Here is a 16588-nt window from a genome sequence, read left to right on the forward strand (position 1 = left end):
GGCAAAGAGAAAGCCTGTGAGAGCTGGCTGATCTTCAGGGACAACCTCCTCAAGGTCCAAGACAGCCCATTCCTACAAGCAGGAAGTCAAGCAAGCATGGCAGAAGGCCAGCATGGATGAACAGAGAGCTCTTCACTCCTGAGTTCAAATACAAGAAGGAAATATGTCAAAGGTGTAAGCAACAGTGGACTTAGTCTCCTAGGCTCAGCTCCTGTCTCCAGTTTTGTCAGATGCTTTGAGGTTTTGCAAATTTCTGCAAGCACTGCCATGCAGACAGTGAGCTTCCTTCCCTTTCCTCCAAAAAGAACTCTTCTGCAGGCTCTAACCAACTAAAACAAGGTATAATTTTGCCTCTAGCTCATGATCATTTATAATTGTTTGGCTTACTGAAGTTCTCATTTGAAACTTCCATGTTTAACCTGGATTTTAGCAGACTTTCTGGCCCTGATTCCAGAGTTGAGTTTGATAACAACAGGTTATAAACCCACATCTCATCTTAGGAGGAACATCTGTCCTGAATGCTGTCTGTCCTGATCTGTACAGATCTTCAGAGCATGCATCAGAATGCAACACAGATATAACTTCCACCTGTATCTATGGAATACTTCTATAGCTATGGATACACCTATAGTGACAGATCTCTATAAACCTATCCAGACCCAGCCACATCTACGCGTCGCTTCCTGAACCAACAGTTTTGCAAGACCAGGTCAAGAACAAAGGATCATTACTGCTTTTTTTTTTTTTTTCCCCCAAGACTGAAGAATTACAGCCCCTCTGCTCCTGAATGCACTCACCATCTTTTTGAAAGAAGACAAAGATTTTTTGCAAGCCGCTTAGATTGGCTACATGGCCACCACATAATTCTGCACTCATCTTTCTCTCTCCTCAACTACTGTTGGTGCGAGTTTCCAAGTGTCCTGTGAGATGACAGTGAACAAACATGATGTTGTCTATGCAGCACACTATGTACCATGTCTCTCAATCAGTCAGTCCTTGACAATTGAGAAACTATAAGGTCGTTTCTCAAATTTATAGTTTCTCAAATTACTCTTCATATCACAACCTGCTACTCACATACTGGATTGTAGCTTTCTTCAATTTTAGCTTCCTCCCACCAATAAAAAAGACATTTTCTCATAGGCAAGGTATACTTTATCAGTCAATTCGTTTTCTGTTACATCTGTCCTAGCTATAGATACATAGATCTCAGAAAACAAAAATTATAATGAGAAGAGGAATAAATAGGGAATATCTCCCTAATATAGTAAAAATATCAGAGTTAATTCTTCCCTACCAGCAAAGGTAGCTAGAGGGTTAGTAAAATGTAATTAAAATAATGAGCTGTTAATATCATAAACCAATTTAAATGGTTTTCACTTTTGCAAAATTCCCTTTGCAATCCAGTTCACCACTTGCATTCTTCCAAGTAACACTGTTCGCCTGTCCACTTATTTCAGTGTTTTACCTTTTCAATTTTTTTTTAGCTTACAGAGTGCCTTCCCTGCAGATGGGTATTGACTGCTTGCAATCTCGTCTTCCAAACACTAGCAATTTTGGTACTTCCTCAACAAAGTCTCAAGGCTACACAGGGAAGTCTCACTACACTATGCATTATGTTTGGTAACATCGGCAACATCAGGTTTTTGTATGAAGTTGCTGGTTTTGTCCCCTTAACATGCAGCAATAGCTTTTCGTATTTGGCCCTGAATTTTTAGTCATTATTAGGAGGAGAAAGCAGAGGCATCAAAGCAGGTCTTTTCTTAATGTATTTTACAACCAGTACCCAACTCCTCACTTCCCTGAGAAAGTGACACAAATACAACACATTTGTGTGGATTCCTTGAGCAAGCTTACTTTGCCTGAAGAAATAGTCTTCCAGAGCTTCAGCCAAAAAGCATTAACATGTATCTCCTTGTTCCCAAATAAGCCCCAGGAAACCTATTCTGAGAGGCATGTCATTCATTGCAGAGTTAAATTTGGGTGATCATGACTACAAGGCAAGGCCACCAGCCTGCACAAGAAAGGTCACACACCCGAAGTGATATCTGCATGATTGTGTTCTCAGTCACCTCTTCCTACTTTATGACCTCACATTTTTTAAAGCCATGACACAGTGAGTGATTTTGCAATTCTTTCCCAGGGACCTTAGCCCTTCTGGACACTCAAAAGGAACAGAAAGGCCGTAATGAAGCATTTATCCTAACAGCCCGGGGAACCACCACTTAATCTGGAGGAGAGAGTTTTGTCTCTTTGAATGATAAAGCTGCAATTTCCCAATTTCACAAGTTAAATCAACATAAGGTTGTACCAAAGTCAACACCTGCCCTCTTCCTACAGTTCCTGAGAGTTTGCTTACAACTCTCTTCTCCACCAATCCTGGGCATGTAATTCTGCCCTCTCCTTTACACTGTCTCTGACTCTTACTGGGTCTTAGTTGAGCCGATTCAACTCATGAACCCAGCAGAATGCAATTGTCCTTTTCTGGCAAGTCTGTAAAATGAATCAACTCACAGAGCGGTTTGATGAACCCCACAGCTGGTACAAGGTAAGAAGTGAACACCCACAAGTCAAGTATAAAAAGGAAAGACTAAGGAGGGATAAGAACCTTTCTCTTTTCTCAGCGGTAAGTGGAATCTTAAAACAGCTCAAAACCCCTCCCATAGCTTCACTCTTCCTCTTCAATAAAGACATATCATAAGACTTGAGATGCTTTGGCCTAGCTATTAACCTTCCTAGATGTTACAATAGAAGAGACTGAAAGCTTTAGCTGTTAAACAAAAGAGAGAGTTAATCCACTTAGTCTCCATCAGGATTTTTTTTTTAGGTGTGGTTATGGCCAATCTTTAAGTCTATAGAGTGTTTTCACTCTATACTTCAGTGACCTTTAAACATTATGGGCGACCATTAGCACTTCTCAGCATAACAATATTAATACCAGCAGTGAACAACGATGCAGATCAAATCTGATTGAAGGGTGAAGGAACACAATTTTCCTTGTTTGCTGCTGCTTTGGCTTGCCCTGAAACTCCTGGTTTGGAGAATAGCCCAATAACAAGAAAAGGGATCCATGGGGTTTTTGTGTTGTTTTGTTTGGGGTTTTTTTAATACCCATAAGAGGCATTGCCTCTTATCTTGTATTCTCCATGCTTCCCTACAGAGACACAGTACAATTCAGAGCAGTAGGAAACACTGGCAACTACCTTAGCCACTTACCAAAAACACCTACAATCCGGTCTAGCAGAAACCAATTGTCTCTCCACAGTTCAGAGCAATCGCATCGATGGTTGTGTGGTTTGTTTTTTTTTAACTCTCTGGTGAAATACCCCAATACTTTTTGTTTGTTTGCTTGTTTTTTGTGTAGTGTACTAGAGCCAAACACCTCCCTTGTTCCTCTAGATAATCACTCCAAATGTGAAAAGGAAACCAACCTGCCACAGAGCATCCCTCCTGCAGTGGCTGATCAAAGACACTGCCCTGGAACTCCTAATATTTCAGGCCTTTTCCAGGGCAAATGCATCTCCCTAAGGATTCTCACTCAATGGGAATGTCAGAAACAAGAACTGAATCTACATCATCATCACAGTTTTTGGGAGCAGAAACTATTCAGGCTATTACATGTGTTCCATTATACTACACAATGCTTGAGCCTTTGGTAGCAGCACAGCCTAAACAGGGAGCCTGTGTTTTCTGACACCTATGGGAATGACTTTCTCTTCCTGTGGTTGAAATCACGAAAGCTCTAGCCCTAACCATGGGCCAGGGACTATGAAGTAAACTATGGAGCAAGCGCATGCCCATGGACAGCTGTCATGGGGTATGAGATGCTGTAAACCTATGCTTCACCGTACTCCTGCAGCTACCTGAATGCTGTGATTTTGTACCACTGTGGCATCTCTACCCCATCAAAAAGTCTCCTCACCATTTTCCAGACAGTGTGCTTATACCAAGCTCCCTAAATGCTTTTGAAGACTGGTACCTAAACTGACCACAACTTTGGGTCCTGACTTCACCATCCAGGCTTTAGCTGTCATGTGTGCTGTTACTGGGGGACGGGGGGAGCAGGGGGGAAGAATCATGAGTACTGCTGCTTAGACTGATGAAAGCAATCACCAGCACCCCTGGCAGGATTACATAAGTTTCTCATTCTTACATTCTGCTGTTTCTTCTTTATGCTCAGTGCCAGCACAAGCATTTCTGCTGCTGCACAGTGAACTGAATTAAATAATTGATCTGACTGAAAAAATAACCTGATTCTTCACTTCCAATCCACTATCCTTACTCATTGGCCCATCTCAAGAGCAGGCATTTCCAGAGGTTTATTATGTACAAATCATTTAAGCAGATCAAGTGGAGAAATATATTGCACGTTTGAAATGCAGCTTTATAATGAAGATTTATTGCTGTTCAGATCACTACTGGCACAAACTTTAAGAACATTAGTCATTCTGTGACTAAAACCAAAATCATTCAAAGGTCACAGATTTTGCCATAATTTTTCTCCAAGATCAAAGACATTTCCACCCAAACCAAGAAATTCTCCTGATCTTTCCTCTCAAAGGATCCTGCAAAAAAGTTGCAATGTAAAGGCAGCAGAGCAGAATCCTGCCTTCACTGAAAGAACTAACAGAAGAGCTGGGTTAATAATAATCTTGAGACATAAAACACAAAACTACTGGAAAATAAGCTTCTTGATGTATAAGTGGAGACTAGGCTATGCAGGTGAGGCTTTGTCTGTCCTATGTGGAGTAAGAGATAGGATAAAATTTACCTGCTACTGTAAATAGCTCCTGAAAAGTCTTCTTTGCGTTGACGTGTCCTCTGAAGCATCAGTTTAAGAGCTCTCCTTGCTCAAATGATACATTCATTAGGGCAGGAATATCATGTTCTTATATTCTTACTCAGCATAGGAAGGAACAAGAGGAAAGTAATAACATTTTTGCTGTTGAGAACTTATCACTAAGAACAAGCAAGCGCTAATACAGTACCAAACTGGTTAGTTTCCAAAGAAACTAACTGGTAACCAAACTGGTTAGTTTCCGAAGAAAGATTGTCTTCTTCCTTAAAGGAAATTTACAACTATGCCAAGCAATTTATGAAGACTATATTCCTTTATGGACAAATGGGATTATAACTCTTCCATGAAGTTTAACAATTAGTGCCTCATCTGCACTACAAAAACCTACCCCTGCTTTCAGAAAATGGGGGATCATAATGGAACTGACTTGTTTTCCCTCAGTATATGCAATCACAGTACAGAAGAATTTCAACATGAAGTTTCACTCCCAAACCTGCTAAAATGATACTACTTCACGCTACAGCCACTTTAGTAGTGCCTATTTCAACCATGAGAGTCCTGCAAACCGTAAAACTGCAGATCTCATACTTCAGTGGAAGAGAATATGGACTAACATGGAGACTTGTTAACTGACAGCCCACTCCACACACCCTTCCCTCATTTACAAACATCATGCCTCACTAAAAGAGAACAGAATGTTGTCTTTGGGGCCTTTCTTTTCATGGAAAACACTCCAGGCAGAAGGAACTCACCTTGCATTTTGCCTGAGCTTGCTGATAAAAGACTGGCTACTTTGAAAAAGCTCTATAAACATCAGGTCAGATTTGGGTCTTAGACACTCCAAGGAAGCCTGACTTTAAACAGTGGCAAGATGAAGACGATAGGTTGCTTTTCAAGCTTTAAAGATTGTGTGAATTCAGGTATTCATAGTTTGAATTCATTTTAGTGGTATAAACCAAAAAGTGGTATGAATTAGTTCAATGCCTTCCCCAAAAGCAAGAAGTGACAAAACGCAGTCAGCCTGGTTTTAGTACTGTTACAGGAACCACAATTGCAGCCTTGACTCATCCATCATCTCAGACCATCTTTTGAGGGACAATGGTCAAAATAGGTTGGTATCCTTATAGCACTAGCTAACCTATTTCTTTCATGATCGGAGAGGATTATCACTACGTGCAGGGAAGACAAACTGCCTGATGTCATTTCACCCAATGCACTTACACTACTGAAAGACAGACTGAGACCATGGCAATGAGGGCCAGACAGAAACCAGCTAGCAGAATGTTGGAAAACAACCCCTTTGCTAATAAATTTTATCACTAAGAAACCAGTTCCCAGCTACAGATGGAAACTAAATGGCATACGACAGCAGAAGACTAAATTTTGCTTACGAGCCTGGTACTGAGCTGATGCTCAAAGCCCAGGTGGGAGGACTTTTCTTCCAGACACACAGGCTTTCTGCACCTGATTAGCACCACTCACAGATGGAAACCCTCTGAAGGCAGGTAGTTACCTTGTGAGTAAAGTTAGGCCTTTAATTATTATCTGCAGGGTCAGGATGGAGATTTACCTCCTTCTCATCCAGCGCTCCCTGTGTTAATGCAGTCCTTCGGGCAGGCAAACCATGCAGCACTCCATCTCTCCTTTATTTCCTCCTCTTCTTCTCCTGCGTTTTGTTTGACTCCAAAATGAAAAAGGGGGAGAGGGCAGCAGGTTAGAGGAAAGCCTGCAGAGGATTCCTCCTCCCCAGATTAGGATTTAATTGTATTCCTAGTAAATCCCTTCTGGTTACGCTCGGTCTTTCAGATGAATGTTTCATCAATATGATTAGGATCACATCCCTCAGTCTCGTCTATTTACACAATCGGTTGTGACAGCTCAGAGTATAGTACTCCCTAAAGGAAATATTAGATACCACCCTATCATTTTATTCAAATCATATTTTGCACTCCACACTTTCAGCCTAATGCCATTCTCCCCTGGATTACATATTTGTGATATCCAGCAAGCACCAAAATCCTTCCGATAAGGATTAGATTAATATTTATATTAGCCATACTCGTATTATTATGAACAGGGATGGGGAGATTTTGGAAGGGAGGGAGCGAGCTACGGATACCTCAAGGGGCTAGAGACTGAGCTTATATGTACAAAAAACCGTGGGGCAAACAGCGACGACTATAATAATTTTTTAAATATTATTAATGATAATATTGCTAATAATAATAATAATAATAATAATAATAATAATAATAATAATAATAATAATACCACCGATGGTGGCAAAACAGTTCCATGAGGTAGACCTGCGCGATGCCAGCGCCGGCAAACCCCATCTCCTTCGCTTCAACCCCCTCGGAGCCATTTTCTCCCCAGGGCCAGTGCCCCACGGCCGCCCACCGCCGGATCCTCCGGCATCCCTAGCCGGTAGTCCCGACGGGAGGGCGGCGGCGGCTGAAGGAGGCTGTAAAAATAACCGTTCCCGGGAAATACCCCCCCTCCTTTAAGGCCGCGCTCCCCTCACAGAGGAAGGGATGGAAACAAGCGAGCATGTGGTGAAAAAGGCGCTGAGGAAGGTGAGAGCAGAAATTCAGACCGAAAGTAAAACCCCATCGCATTACTTCGAAGAGAAAAACACACCGAAAATACTTGCTCCTTCCTTCCCAGAGCGCTAAGACCGCCGTCCTGGGGAAGGAGACTTTTCTTACGAGGGGGTCAGAGAGAGGCCGTCGAAAGAAGAAAGATTTCGGAGTCGTTTCGTTTTTCCGCCCGGGTGTGAAGCACCGGCGATACAGTTCGGGGCGAGCAGCGAGGGACGAAGTTTCGTTGAAAAAAAAAAAAATATAAATCAGACCGTTGATTCTGACGTGCCGCTGCAAAGAGCACAGGCGGGAGAGGCGATGAGCTGTCGGGTCTGCAGCAACGAGAAAGAAAAAGAAAAAAAAAAAAAAACACGGAAAAAAAAACAGAAAACAGTCTTTGCTGAGGAGCTGTTACCCCGTCCCGGGACGAGCCCGTCTCGGCTACAACTATTGACCCGCCGGGCGTCCATGCTATTAAAAACAAATAAACGCTGCGCACGCAGAGCAGGGAACCGCTCCCTCGGCTCCGTGGGGAAATATCCCCGAGAATTGATAATTCGCGGGGAACAGCCTCAAACGGCTACACCAGTCTATCCCCGTTTCACCGGCTCCACGGGTCGGAAGGAGCAGAGCGGGCGGAGTCGGCGGCACCTTTGCCCTAAAGGAGCGAAGCAGAAGCGGGAGAGCTCCGGCCAACAGCCGCGGAGCTCCGGATTTTCTTTAACCGAGAACTAGGTTTTGTAGCTTCACTGGGCAGGCTTACAGTTCACTTCTCACGACACGCCACCCAAACAGCGTAAATAACTATTTTAATTTATTTTTTTCCCCTCTAGATTCTGCTTGCCCCCATCCCCGTCCAGCTGTCGTTTTAAAGTCGCACGCAGTTTTCATACAAGAGCTACCGAAATCGCTGGGACGGGACCGGCGGGCAGGTTCCCCTAGGGCGTTTTCTGCCCACAAGCTGCCAGGCGAAGGTGCCACGTTCCCCGGTCCACGGCCGCCTTGCCCGCGGGTGCCGGGGCGGTGGAGGAAGGGGCAGTCGTCCTCGGCGCCGCCCCCTCCCTCCAAACCCGCGATAAAGAGCCCGCCGAGGCGAGGCGGAGCTCTCCACCTGGAGCCTGCTGTTTGTCTCAGTAAATCACATTACGAAGCAAAGTGCAAGGATAGTTAACTTCATCTTCTGTTAATGTAAACAAATAAGAAGCATTCAGTTCCTTGATCTATATTTAAATAAAGAGTTGTTTATCAGTGTCATCCTATGAAGATTAATTAGATACCTTTATTCACAATTTGGCGTCTGACACCCCATTTTAGGAATGCATTATAATCACGAGGTGTTAATTGGGGCCAGCCAGGCACTTATGTTTCCATTAAACAGTGTGAGGACTTTTCACAAGTATTAAATTCTTTTTAACTGTGCGGTGCAAAAATATACGGCTTTTAATAACACACAGCGGCGGAATCGGGCTCCTGAGCGATATATAATCGGCGTCTGCAGCCCCAGAAGGACGGGTGAAGTGCGGCCGGCATGTCACCGCACCCCCGGCTGGAAACGGGGGACAGCCCGCCTTTCCAGGGGGCTTTTCCGGGAGGATGTATCCCCTACTTAGAATAAAAAAACTGGGAAAAAGAAAAAAAAAATAATAAAATAATAATAAAAATAATCCGTCCTCAGTCTTTTAAAAAGAGTCCTCTTCTGTCCCAAATCGGATGTGACTCCTCGCGCAGGGGGAGAGCTGCTGGGGCACCGATTTGTTTCACTTGCCAACGCGCGGAGCCGGAGCCTCGCACCGAGAACTGACAGAGCTGATCGAAATCTCCTCGGAAATCCGCCGCTTTCCGCTCCAGAGCGGGGAGAGCCGCCCGGGGGCCGCTGCCAGCACCCCTCGATCGCATTACCTCTCCCGGGGCGGGCCCCGGCCTGAGCCCCCGGTTTATTTTGTTTGCAGCCGGGCATCGCTAACAGTTTAATCCCATTACTGCCTGCATATCCTCAGGAAAGGTCCTGCTGCCGTGGGAGCCCAGATTCAATTGCCCTGCCAGGAGGAGCTTTCTCCACAGATAAGACGACAGGGGAATTTCTTACCGGGTTCCAGGAAACGGAGGGGGCGAGCAGGGGCCGGCGGGGGCAGCCCCGCTGCCGCTGGGGGGGCGAGCGGAGTTCACAAGTCGCTCGTTGGGACGAGGGCTGAGCTCACACCTCACCTCCCGCAGCCCCGCGGAGCAGGGTTGGGGCGGCAGGGAAAAAGAGGCACTCCCATGACTGGAGCAAGCCGCGGGGCTTAGAGCTTGGGGGGATGTACAGGAGAACTGTGGCAAACCACGAGAAGATATAAAAAAGAAACACACACCACAACCACAGGCAGATAGCAGCATCCAAATGAGCACAGTGCAAGGGATAAAGCAGAAAGGAGAAACTTTGCAAGGGAAGGTTAGATTTAAAGAAAACTCAGCCCTCAATAATCATGCTCCCTCGTCCTCCCCCCAGCTGGGACAACCAGAAGAGGCAAAAGAAGAGGCAGAGAACCACCTCCACTCTTATCCCTGGCACCACCACATTTATTAAAAATTACTACTATGTACATAGAAAAAGACAACAGAACCAAGTTTTGTTAGAGGTTTGTGTGCCAGTGCTCTAGGGATGATCAGTTTAAAATGGCTGAAACTATAGGCAAGAAGAGTGGGTAAGTTACATCGCTTCCAGTTTTGTACAGGGCAGCTGAAAAAGTCACTTTACATACACGTAAATAGAAATCTGTTAATGTTTTTCACAATGCTCCATATGCTAAGTTTGATTAACCAAAAAAAAAAAGTCTTTTGAACTTCAAAGCACCACCGGAGGTCCTTCTGACTGAACCACTACAGGTCAACTATTTATACATTATTCCACAATATCCTACAGTGTACCTAGACAAAACACAACTGTACACTTTTTTTTTGGCCACCTCAATAAAGGTTAGGCTTTTGGGATGGAGGCATGGGCTTTTTTTTTTTAATGCAAATTCTAAGCTAAGAAAAGTCACATTTGGTCATTGCAACCCCATCATTAGCAACAGGACGTTCAGGTCAAAACCCTGCCTGGCAAGCAGGCCTTATTTTGGCCATCTTCTGCCAAAGAAAGCCTTAGCTGAGCAATATACAACTCAGCCAACTGTGCTGCAGACAAGGGTTGAAGAAGCCAACTCAGTCTAAAGCAGATCATAACATTTGTGCAGCTCCCTGCAACCCAGCCCTCTTATTAGAGGGGCAGGCAGGGAAGAAAATTAAATTTGGGATCCTACCCCCTTATTTCCTTGCTCAGGAGTGCATAGATTTCATCAGGCCTCTGAGCCAAGCCAAACTGTACACTTTAGTGTCTCCAATAAATAAGCCACATTGTAAAAATCTATGCTCCTGCTCACAGCTTCCACATGTGGTTCCTTCTAAAAGAGGGGAAGAATTCTACCATAGTTTGCTCTTTCCCTGCTTCATTACCTGCAACAGTCAAAGCTTTGGCACCTTCTTTAGAATTGCACACAACAATTCAAGGTGGAAGGCAAGAGTCTTTTTGGCAATTGTAATGCAAAAAAAACAAGGCCACCCTGAAAAAAAAATTAGCCAATTGGAAAAGGATGCTTTAAGAACTAGTATAGAACGCATAGTAGCCCATGCCTTTTGACGTGTCTTTGCTATAGTCCTCAGCATTTATGTCCTCACATTTCATAGTCGGGGAATTTTCGTTGCTGGAAGTGCTAGGGGAGAGCCGTCTTCTCTTACAAGCACCCGTGTAGACCCCAGAATCATTTGAATCTAGAGACTTTATGGAGGGTGGAGTTTCTATCCAGGATGAGCCAATTTCTTCTTTCACCTTCTCCTTTGAAAGCTGGTCTTCAGAGAAACCTGGAGGACTTGTTCTGGAGGTCCAAGGTAATCCTGTTGTCATTTTTCGCTGGTAAGAGCCCCTGCTCCCCCAGCCTGCCATGGATGAAAATGTCGGGTCGGGGTAGTATCCCAGAGCATGGGATGTCTGAAGGGGGAGGGATTTAATGCCGTAAGGGAGCAAGGTGCTAGGCGAATACTCTGTCTCGTAGGAGTTCATGTCCAGTTTGTTGGCACTAGGCTGCTGTACAGGTGTCACAAACCACCGCTGAGGAGAGCTGGCCACCTCTTCATTCTGCTGCGGAGAGAGCAAGCCATTTGTCTGAGGGACGGTTCTCTCACCATTGTAAAACCTGGCTGGGGGCAGGTTGTTGACAAACTGTTCTTGGAAGAACGGTTGCATGCTGTATCGGGCACCAGGGACGATCTGGTGGGATCTAGGAGAATCCGTGGGAGATGGAGTTAATCTGTCATTTTCTGAAGCTGTGTACATTCTACAACATAAAAGAGAAATACTGAGCATTGTTCTTTGCAATTCCAGCATGGTAGTAAGACAAACAGAAAGAAACTGAGTTATTTCTTAGTTACTATCACAACTAGGTTTAACTGAGTGGCTGTTCGTTTTTATCCGATTTAGGAGTTGTTCATCTTTCCCAGACCAGTATAGAATTTCCAGTATTACTACTACAAATACACACTTTTCTCTGCCAGCCAACCCATTTCAAAGGAGGTGCAGCACCTTCCTCCCCAGAAGCCATGCTTGTATATTTACTGTTCCAGTTTTTCAAAGGCCATTCAATGGCATAAAGTGAGCAGTAGGCAAGTCTTCTACTGAATTTGAAGCAGCTGCCTGCTCTGTGGAGCTACCCCATTAACTACTGCCAGTCTGCACGCCAGCTAGGTTCTGCCAGTACAAGTTTTCTACCAAAATTCAGAAGCCTGCTGGAAGGCAGGTCATCAAGACAATACCATAGCTATTCAAACAGACATCTAATGTTTCCAGACAGACATTTAATGTCTTCGAAAGGAGCACATCAGCTAGAAAAGCTACCAGTAGAAGTATTACTGCTTCTGAATAACTGAAGTACTGTCTAAACAAAAACTATTCCACACACATTTCAGGCCAGAATCACGCCTCCTACACAGAGACAGCTGCAAGAGAAGACAGAAATGTACTTACGAGTCATAGTTGTCTCTGAAGCCTTTTGCAAAAGGATTATGGTCAATTTTGAGCTGGGTAATCTAAAAGTGAAAGCAGAATATAGCAAGGTGAGATGTTGAATCCACAAGACAATTTTATTCTTAATTGTCATTTTATACATCCATGCTTACTTACATCAGTGTTTTGATACGCTGTAACTGCTATGAACTGTGTTTCAGGGAAAACAAATGTTTGAGTCTTGGAGGAATCATTCAGATCTTCAACACCATCTTCAGTTACTTCAACAATGTGAAGCCGGGGCTGGTACTTGTGTAGAGATTGCAGTACTATCATCTAAAAGAAACCATGGAAGAGAAAAATCTTTAGACAAACTACATCTAACATGAAAAGATTTTATAGCTGACATTTTATTCCTGTAAATTGTTATCTTTTGACTTGGGAGTGGAACAATTTTAACTTAACAGGAGATGATTCAGAGCTTGTAGTCCTGTTTCACTAGGTTACTAACATGCTAAAATCTGTAAATGTAGGAAATTAAGAGGTACCAGCTACACTCCCACTTTTTGAGCAACTCCGGAGATAGATACATCGGCTAAACCCAAAGAAATTCACACGTCTATTTCTGACATTTCCGATTGTCTTCATAAGGAGAAGCAAAGATGATCTACGATCCGGTTCAAAAGGGAACAAGTCACAAGAATAGCGATCTAACAGCTCAATTAAATGCTATAAAGCCCCAAAACCCCAGGGCTTCCCTGGCTGAGGCACCAAGAGCCCCTCAAGGCTGCCTCCCAACCCCCCCACCCCTCCCCCCATTTACCTGCGCGTTGTTGTTGTTAGCACCTTTATTATTCGTTAGCTTCAATTTCCCGAAAGAAATCTCCTGCCTCATCCAGTGAGCTCCGGTGTTGGGCGACTCGGGGTGAACGTACACCTTATTGCCTGCGGAAGATAAGCCAGTAAAGCGGCCGCCGGGCACAGGCGCTTTGTCCCACCGCCGGCGGCTCGGAGCAGCGGGGCAAGGCGGGCGGCAGCGTCCGGGCAGCACCTCGGGTCCCCGCGATGTCCCCTCTCCTGCACAGCCTCACGCACCGAGGCATGAGGAAAAAGTTGCAAGACGCCCTTTAAAAGCGTAGCTGATACCGGGGGTGGCAAAACCCTGCGGAAGGAGGCGAAGCGGGAACCCTTTCTGAGAAACCGACCTGCGCGGGAAGGCGACAGGGAGACCCTGCAGAACCCACACCTACCTTGCATGTTGTTGTCGGCTTTGCCGCAGGTCACCCACTTGCCCCCCTGGAAACGCCAATGGTTGGGGTCTGCCAACACCACCTCCACGAAGACGTTGTAGTGGGCCGTGGGATTGAGGCCGGTGATGTTAAAGCTCAGGAAAGGAAACATCCTCCTGGGGAGGGGAAGAAAAGCACAGGGCATGGGAGGCTGGCCGGGAAAGGGGGCGCGGGCTCCGGGGGCAGTTGGGAGACAGCCGCGGGGTGCCCCGTCCGCTCCGGCACCGAGGAGACCAAGACCGCAAGTGGTGAGCCCCAACCGACCCCCGCCTCATCTGCCAGACGCCTTGTGTGGGGATATGCGGAGAGCCGTTTTCGGGGAAAGGATGCCCGGGCCAGAGGCACCACCGACGGGGAGAGAGAGCAACCGCCCGCGCAACTCCTTCCCACGGAGCGACCCAGGGCGCCCACCCCCCGCCACTTCCCTCCCGTTCGGCCCACTCCCCGCCCGCTTACCGGCCCTGCTTCGTGATGATCATCTCCGTCTGGTGCCGGTGGAACTTGAGCCAGAGGGGCCGGTTGCAGAGGAAGACCTGCGCCCGCAGCCCCGGGCCGGCGGCCGGCATACCCAGCGCCCCTAGCCCGCCGCAGGAGCCCGACGCCGCCGGGTAGGGGCCGTAGAGCGTTCCGCCGGCCGCCGCCTGCCCGTACTGGTACCCGCCGCCGCCGCCGAACTGCGCCCGGCCGCCGGGCGGGCAGACGGCGCCCGCGAAGCCGCCCGGCGACAGCACGGAGCCGTAGGGGTAGCGCGGCCCGCCGGGCGGCTGGTAGACGGTGCCGTGCTGCGCCGCCGGCGGGTAGGGGAAAAGGGCGCAGGGCCCCCCCAGCTCGGCCCCGGGCGGCCCGGGGGACTGCAGGTAGTAGCGCTCGGGGCTGAGGCTGTCCATCGAGTAGCGGGCGGCGGCGGCCGGGGGCAGCTCTTCCTCCCCGCAGGGGGTGGCCTTGCGGCCGTCCGGTTTGGGAGCGGCGAAGGGCGGCTCGCCCGCCTCCGCCTCGCTCAGCATGGCGGGGGCCGCCCCGAACTTCTTCGGCGTCTTGTCCAGGTCGAGGCGCGGCGGCGAGCCCGGCCGGGGCGGCCCGCGGGACCCGCCGCCAGCGCCCGCCACGGATCCGGATCCCGCTCCGGCCCCGCCACCGCGGCCGCTGCCCTCCAGCGGGTAGAAGGGGGCGCCCGGCAGAGCCCCCGCCGCCGCCAGCAGCGGCTCGCCCAGCTGCATCGTCGGTGGGCGGTGCGGCGGAGCGCCCACGCTGTCCGGTACCGACCTCTACCCGCGGCCGCGCAGCGCTGCGGCCGGGCTCCGCCGAGGCGATTTATACCGGCGCGCCCGGCAACTCGGGCTGCCGGGGAGGGGCTTGCGCCGGGCTGTCTCGTCGCCGCCCTCCACCCCCGCCGGCCCATTGGCTGGGTCGCATGACACTAATTTAATTAGACAGATACTAATTGGAACAAGTCACCTGTGACTCTGATGTGTGTGTCCCCCCTCCCCAGCCCCCCCTCCCGCAGCCGCTACCGGCGGGGCTCCGGCCCACCCCGAGTCCCCGCGCCACTCGGGCTGAGGGAAGCGCCCGCATCACCCGCGGTGGCCGCAGTGTAGGGCCCGACTTTTTCCCCGTCCTCCAAAAAAAGAGACCTTTGCCGAGGTGGCACCGTCCTCCCGGGCGCGCAGCCGCCCGGGCACGGAGGGGAGGCTCCGTGGCTGGGAGAGAGGAATGGAAAACGAGGGGCTGAGCCGGTCCCAGCCCCGGCACCCGACGGGGAGGGTGGGCGGCGATCCGCCCGGCCGCCGAGACGGGGCGGGTGACATTAGCCCCCGCTGCCCCCCCGCTGGCCGTCTCGCCGTTCAAACAATTCGGCTTGTGCCTCAGCTGAGCCCGGCAGCCGCCTTCCCCCCTCTCTGCTCTCCGGGCAGCATCGTTATCGTGGGGGTGACATGTTTCACCTTCTCAGGGACGTCTCTGCGGGAAGCGGCGGGCTTGGTTCGCAATTCCGATTTTCAGGAACTCGGCGGGCGGTTTCTCGCAGCTCGCGTTCCCCTTCAGCCTCTCCCACCGGGAAGGCAGATTTATAATTCGGGCGGGTGTCAGATCTGTTTGGCGCTTTCTCTCAAAGCAAAAATCGAAGCCCTTTGCCCCAAAGGGTGAGGGAACGGCACTTGGGAAGATATAGGTGCCCGGGTGATTTTGCGGAGCGGGCAGAGCCTGCGTGAACGATTCGCGGCTGCAAATTCGCAGCCCCTCGCCCTCCGTTCGCCGTCAGCCAGCTCGCAGGGACCGCTGCAAAAAAATCTGCCTCCTGCTCACGGCCGAATTTTAAACCAGACCCGCCGAGAGCGAGGATTTCGTTGCCTGACGGAAGGACCGGCCGGGCGCGGAGAAGCGGACGGGCGGGAGCAGCCGAGCTCCGCCGCCCGCCCGCCGCGCCGAGCCCCGCTCGCCTCCCGCTCGTCCCCCGCTGCCGCCGGGCCGCGCCTCGTCGGGGCAACTGAAATAATTCGCCAACGATTGACCGCGGCCGCCGAACTCCGGGGCAGCGGCGCAGGCGAAGCTCTGCCGGGACGCGGCTCTTGTGCTGGGCGGGCGCTCGGACGGCCGCGGGTGGCGGTGCCCGCCGAGGCAGGGGACGGGCACCGGCGGTTCCGAGGTCAACCGGGGCTGAATTCCTACACCTGATCGGAGCCGAGAGACGAGACAAGCGGCTCCTGCGGTGCCTACCTCCGGCTGCGGCCGCGCAGGCGGGAGCCTAAGACAGGCTGATCACAGCCGGCGTTGAAATGCCCCCAGCCCTCAGCCCTAACCACCGGTTCTCTCCGGGATAACATTTGGCCCAATTTTTGCGTTGATCTCGTCCGACTGAGGAAGACAATAAAAACGCGCCGGAGGAGCGCGACGCTCCGGCACGAAG

General features: G+C 49.2%; 1 protein-coding gene across 1 annotated transcript; it reads right to left on the minus strand.

Moving 5' to 3' along the window:
- Positions 1-10996: 10996 nt before the first annotated feature.
- EOMES (eomesodermin) lies at positions 10997-14903 on the minus strand. Its single transcript, XM_086614897.1, has 6 exons — positions 14143-14903; positions 13648-13802; positions 13221-13342; positions 12575-12733; positions 12419-12480; positions 10997-11732 (listed from the first exon to the last, which is right to left on the minus strand). The coding sequence occupies exons 1-6, from the start codon at positions 14901-14903 to the stop codon at positions 10997-10999; spliced, it is 1995 nt and encodes a 664-aa protein (XP_086471023.1).
- Positions 14904-16588: the final 1685 nt, after the last annotated feature.

Source organism: Tauraco erythrolophus, chromosome 7 (genome assembly GCF_009769465.1).
Source record: "Tauraco erythrolophus isolate bTauEry1 chromosome 7, bTauEry1.pri, whole genome shotgun sequence".
NCBI lineage: Eukaryota > Metazoa > Chordata > Aves > Musophagiformes > Musophagidae > Tauraco > Tauraco erythrolophus.

Bases quoted from the DNA above. Each gene is read 5' to 3' on its own strand.
- EOMES (XM_086614897.1), bottom strand. From the start codon at position 14,903: ATGCAGCTGGGCGAGCCGCTGCTGGCGGCGGCGGGGGCTCTGCCGGGC. The intron at 13,803-14,142 runs GTAAGCGGGCGG...TCCCCTCCCCAG, and splicing joins ATCATCACGAAGCAGGGCCG to GAGGATGTTTCCTTTCCTGA. The intron at 12,734-13,220 runs GTAAATGGGGGG...GGTTTCTTTTAG, and splicing joins CTAACAACAACAACGCGCAG to ATGATAGTACTGCAATCTCT.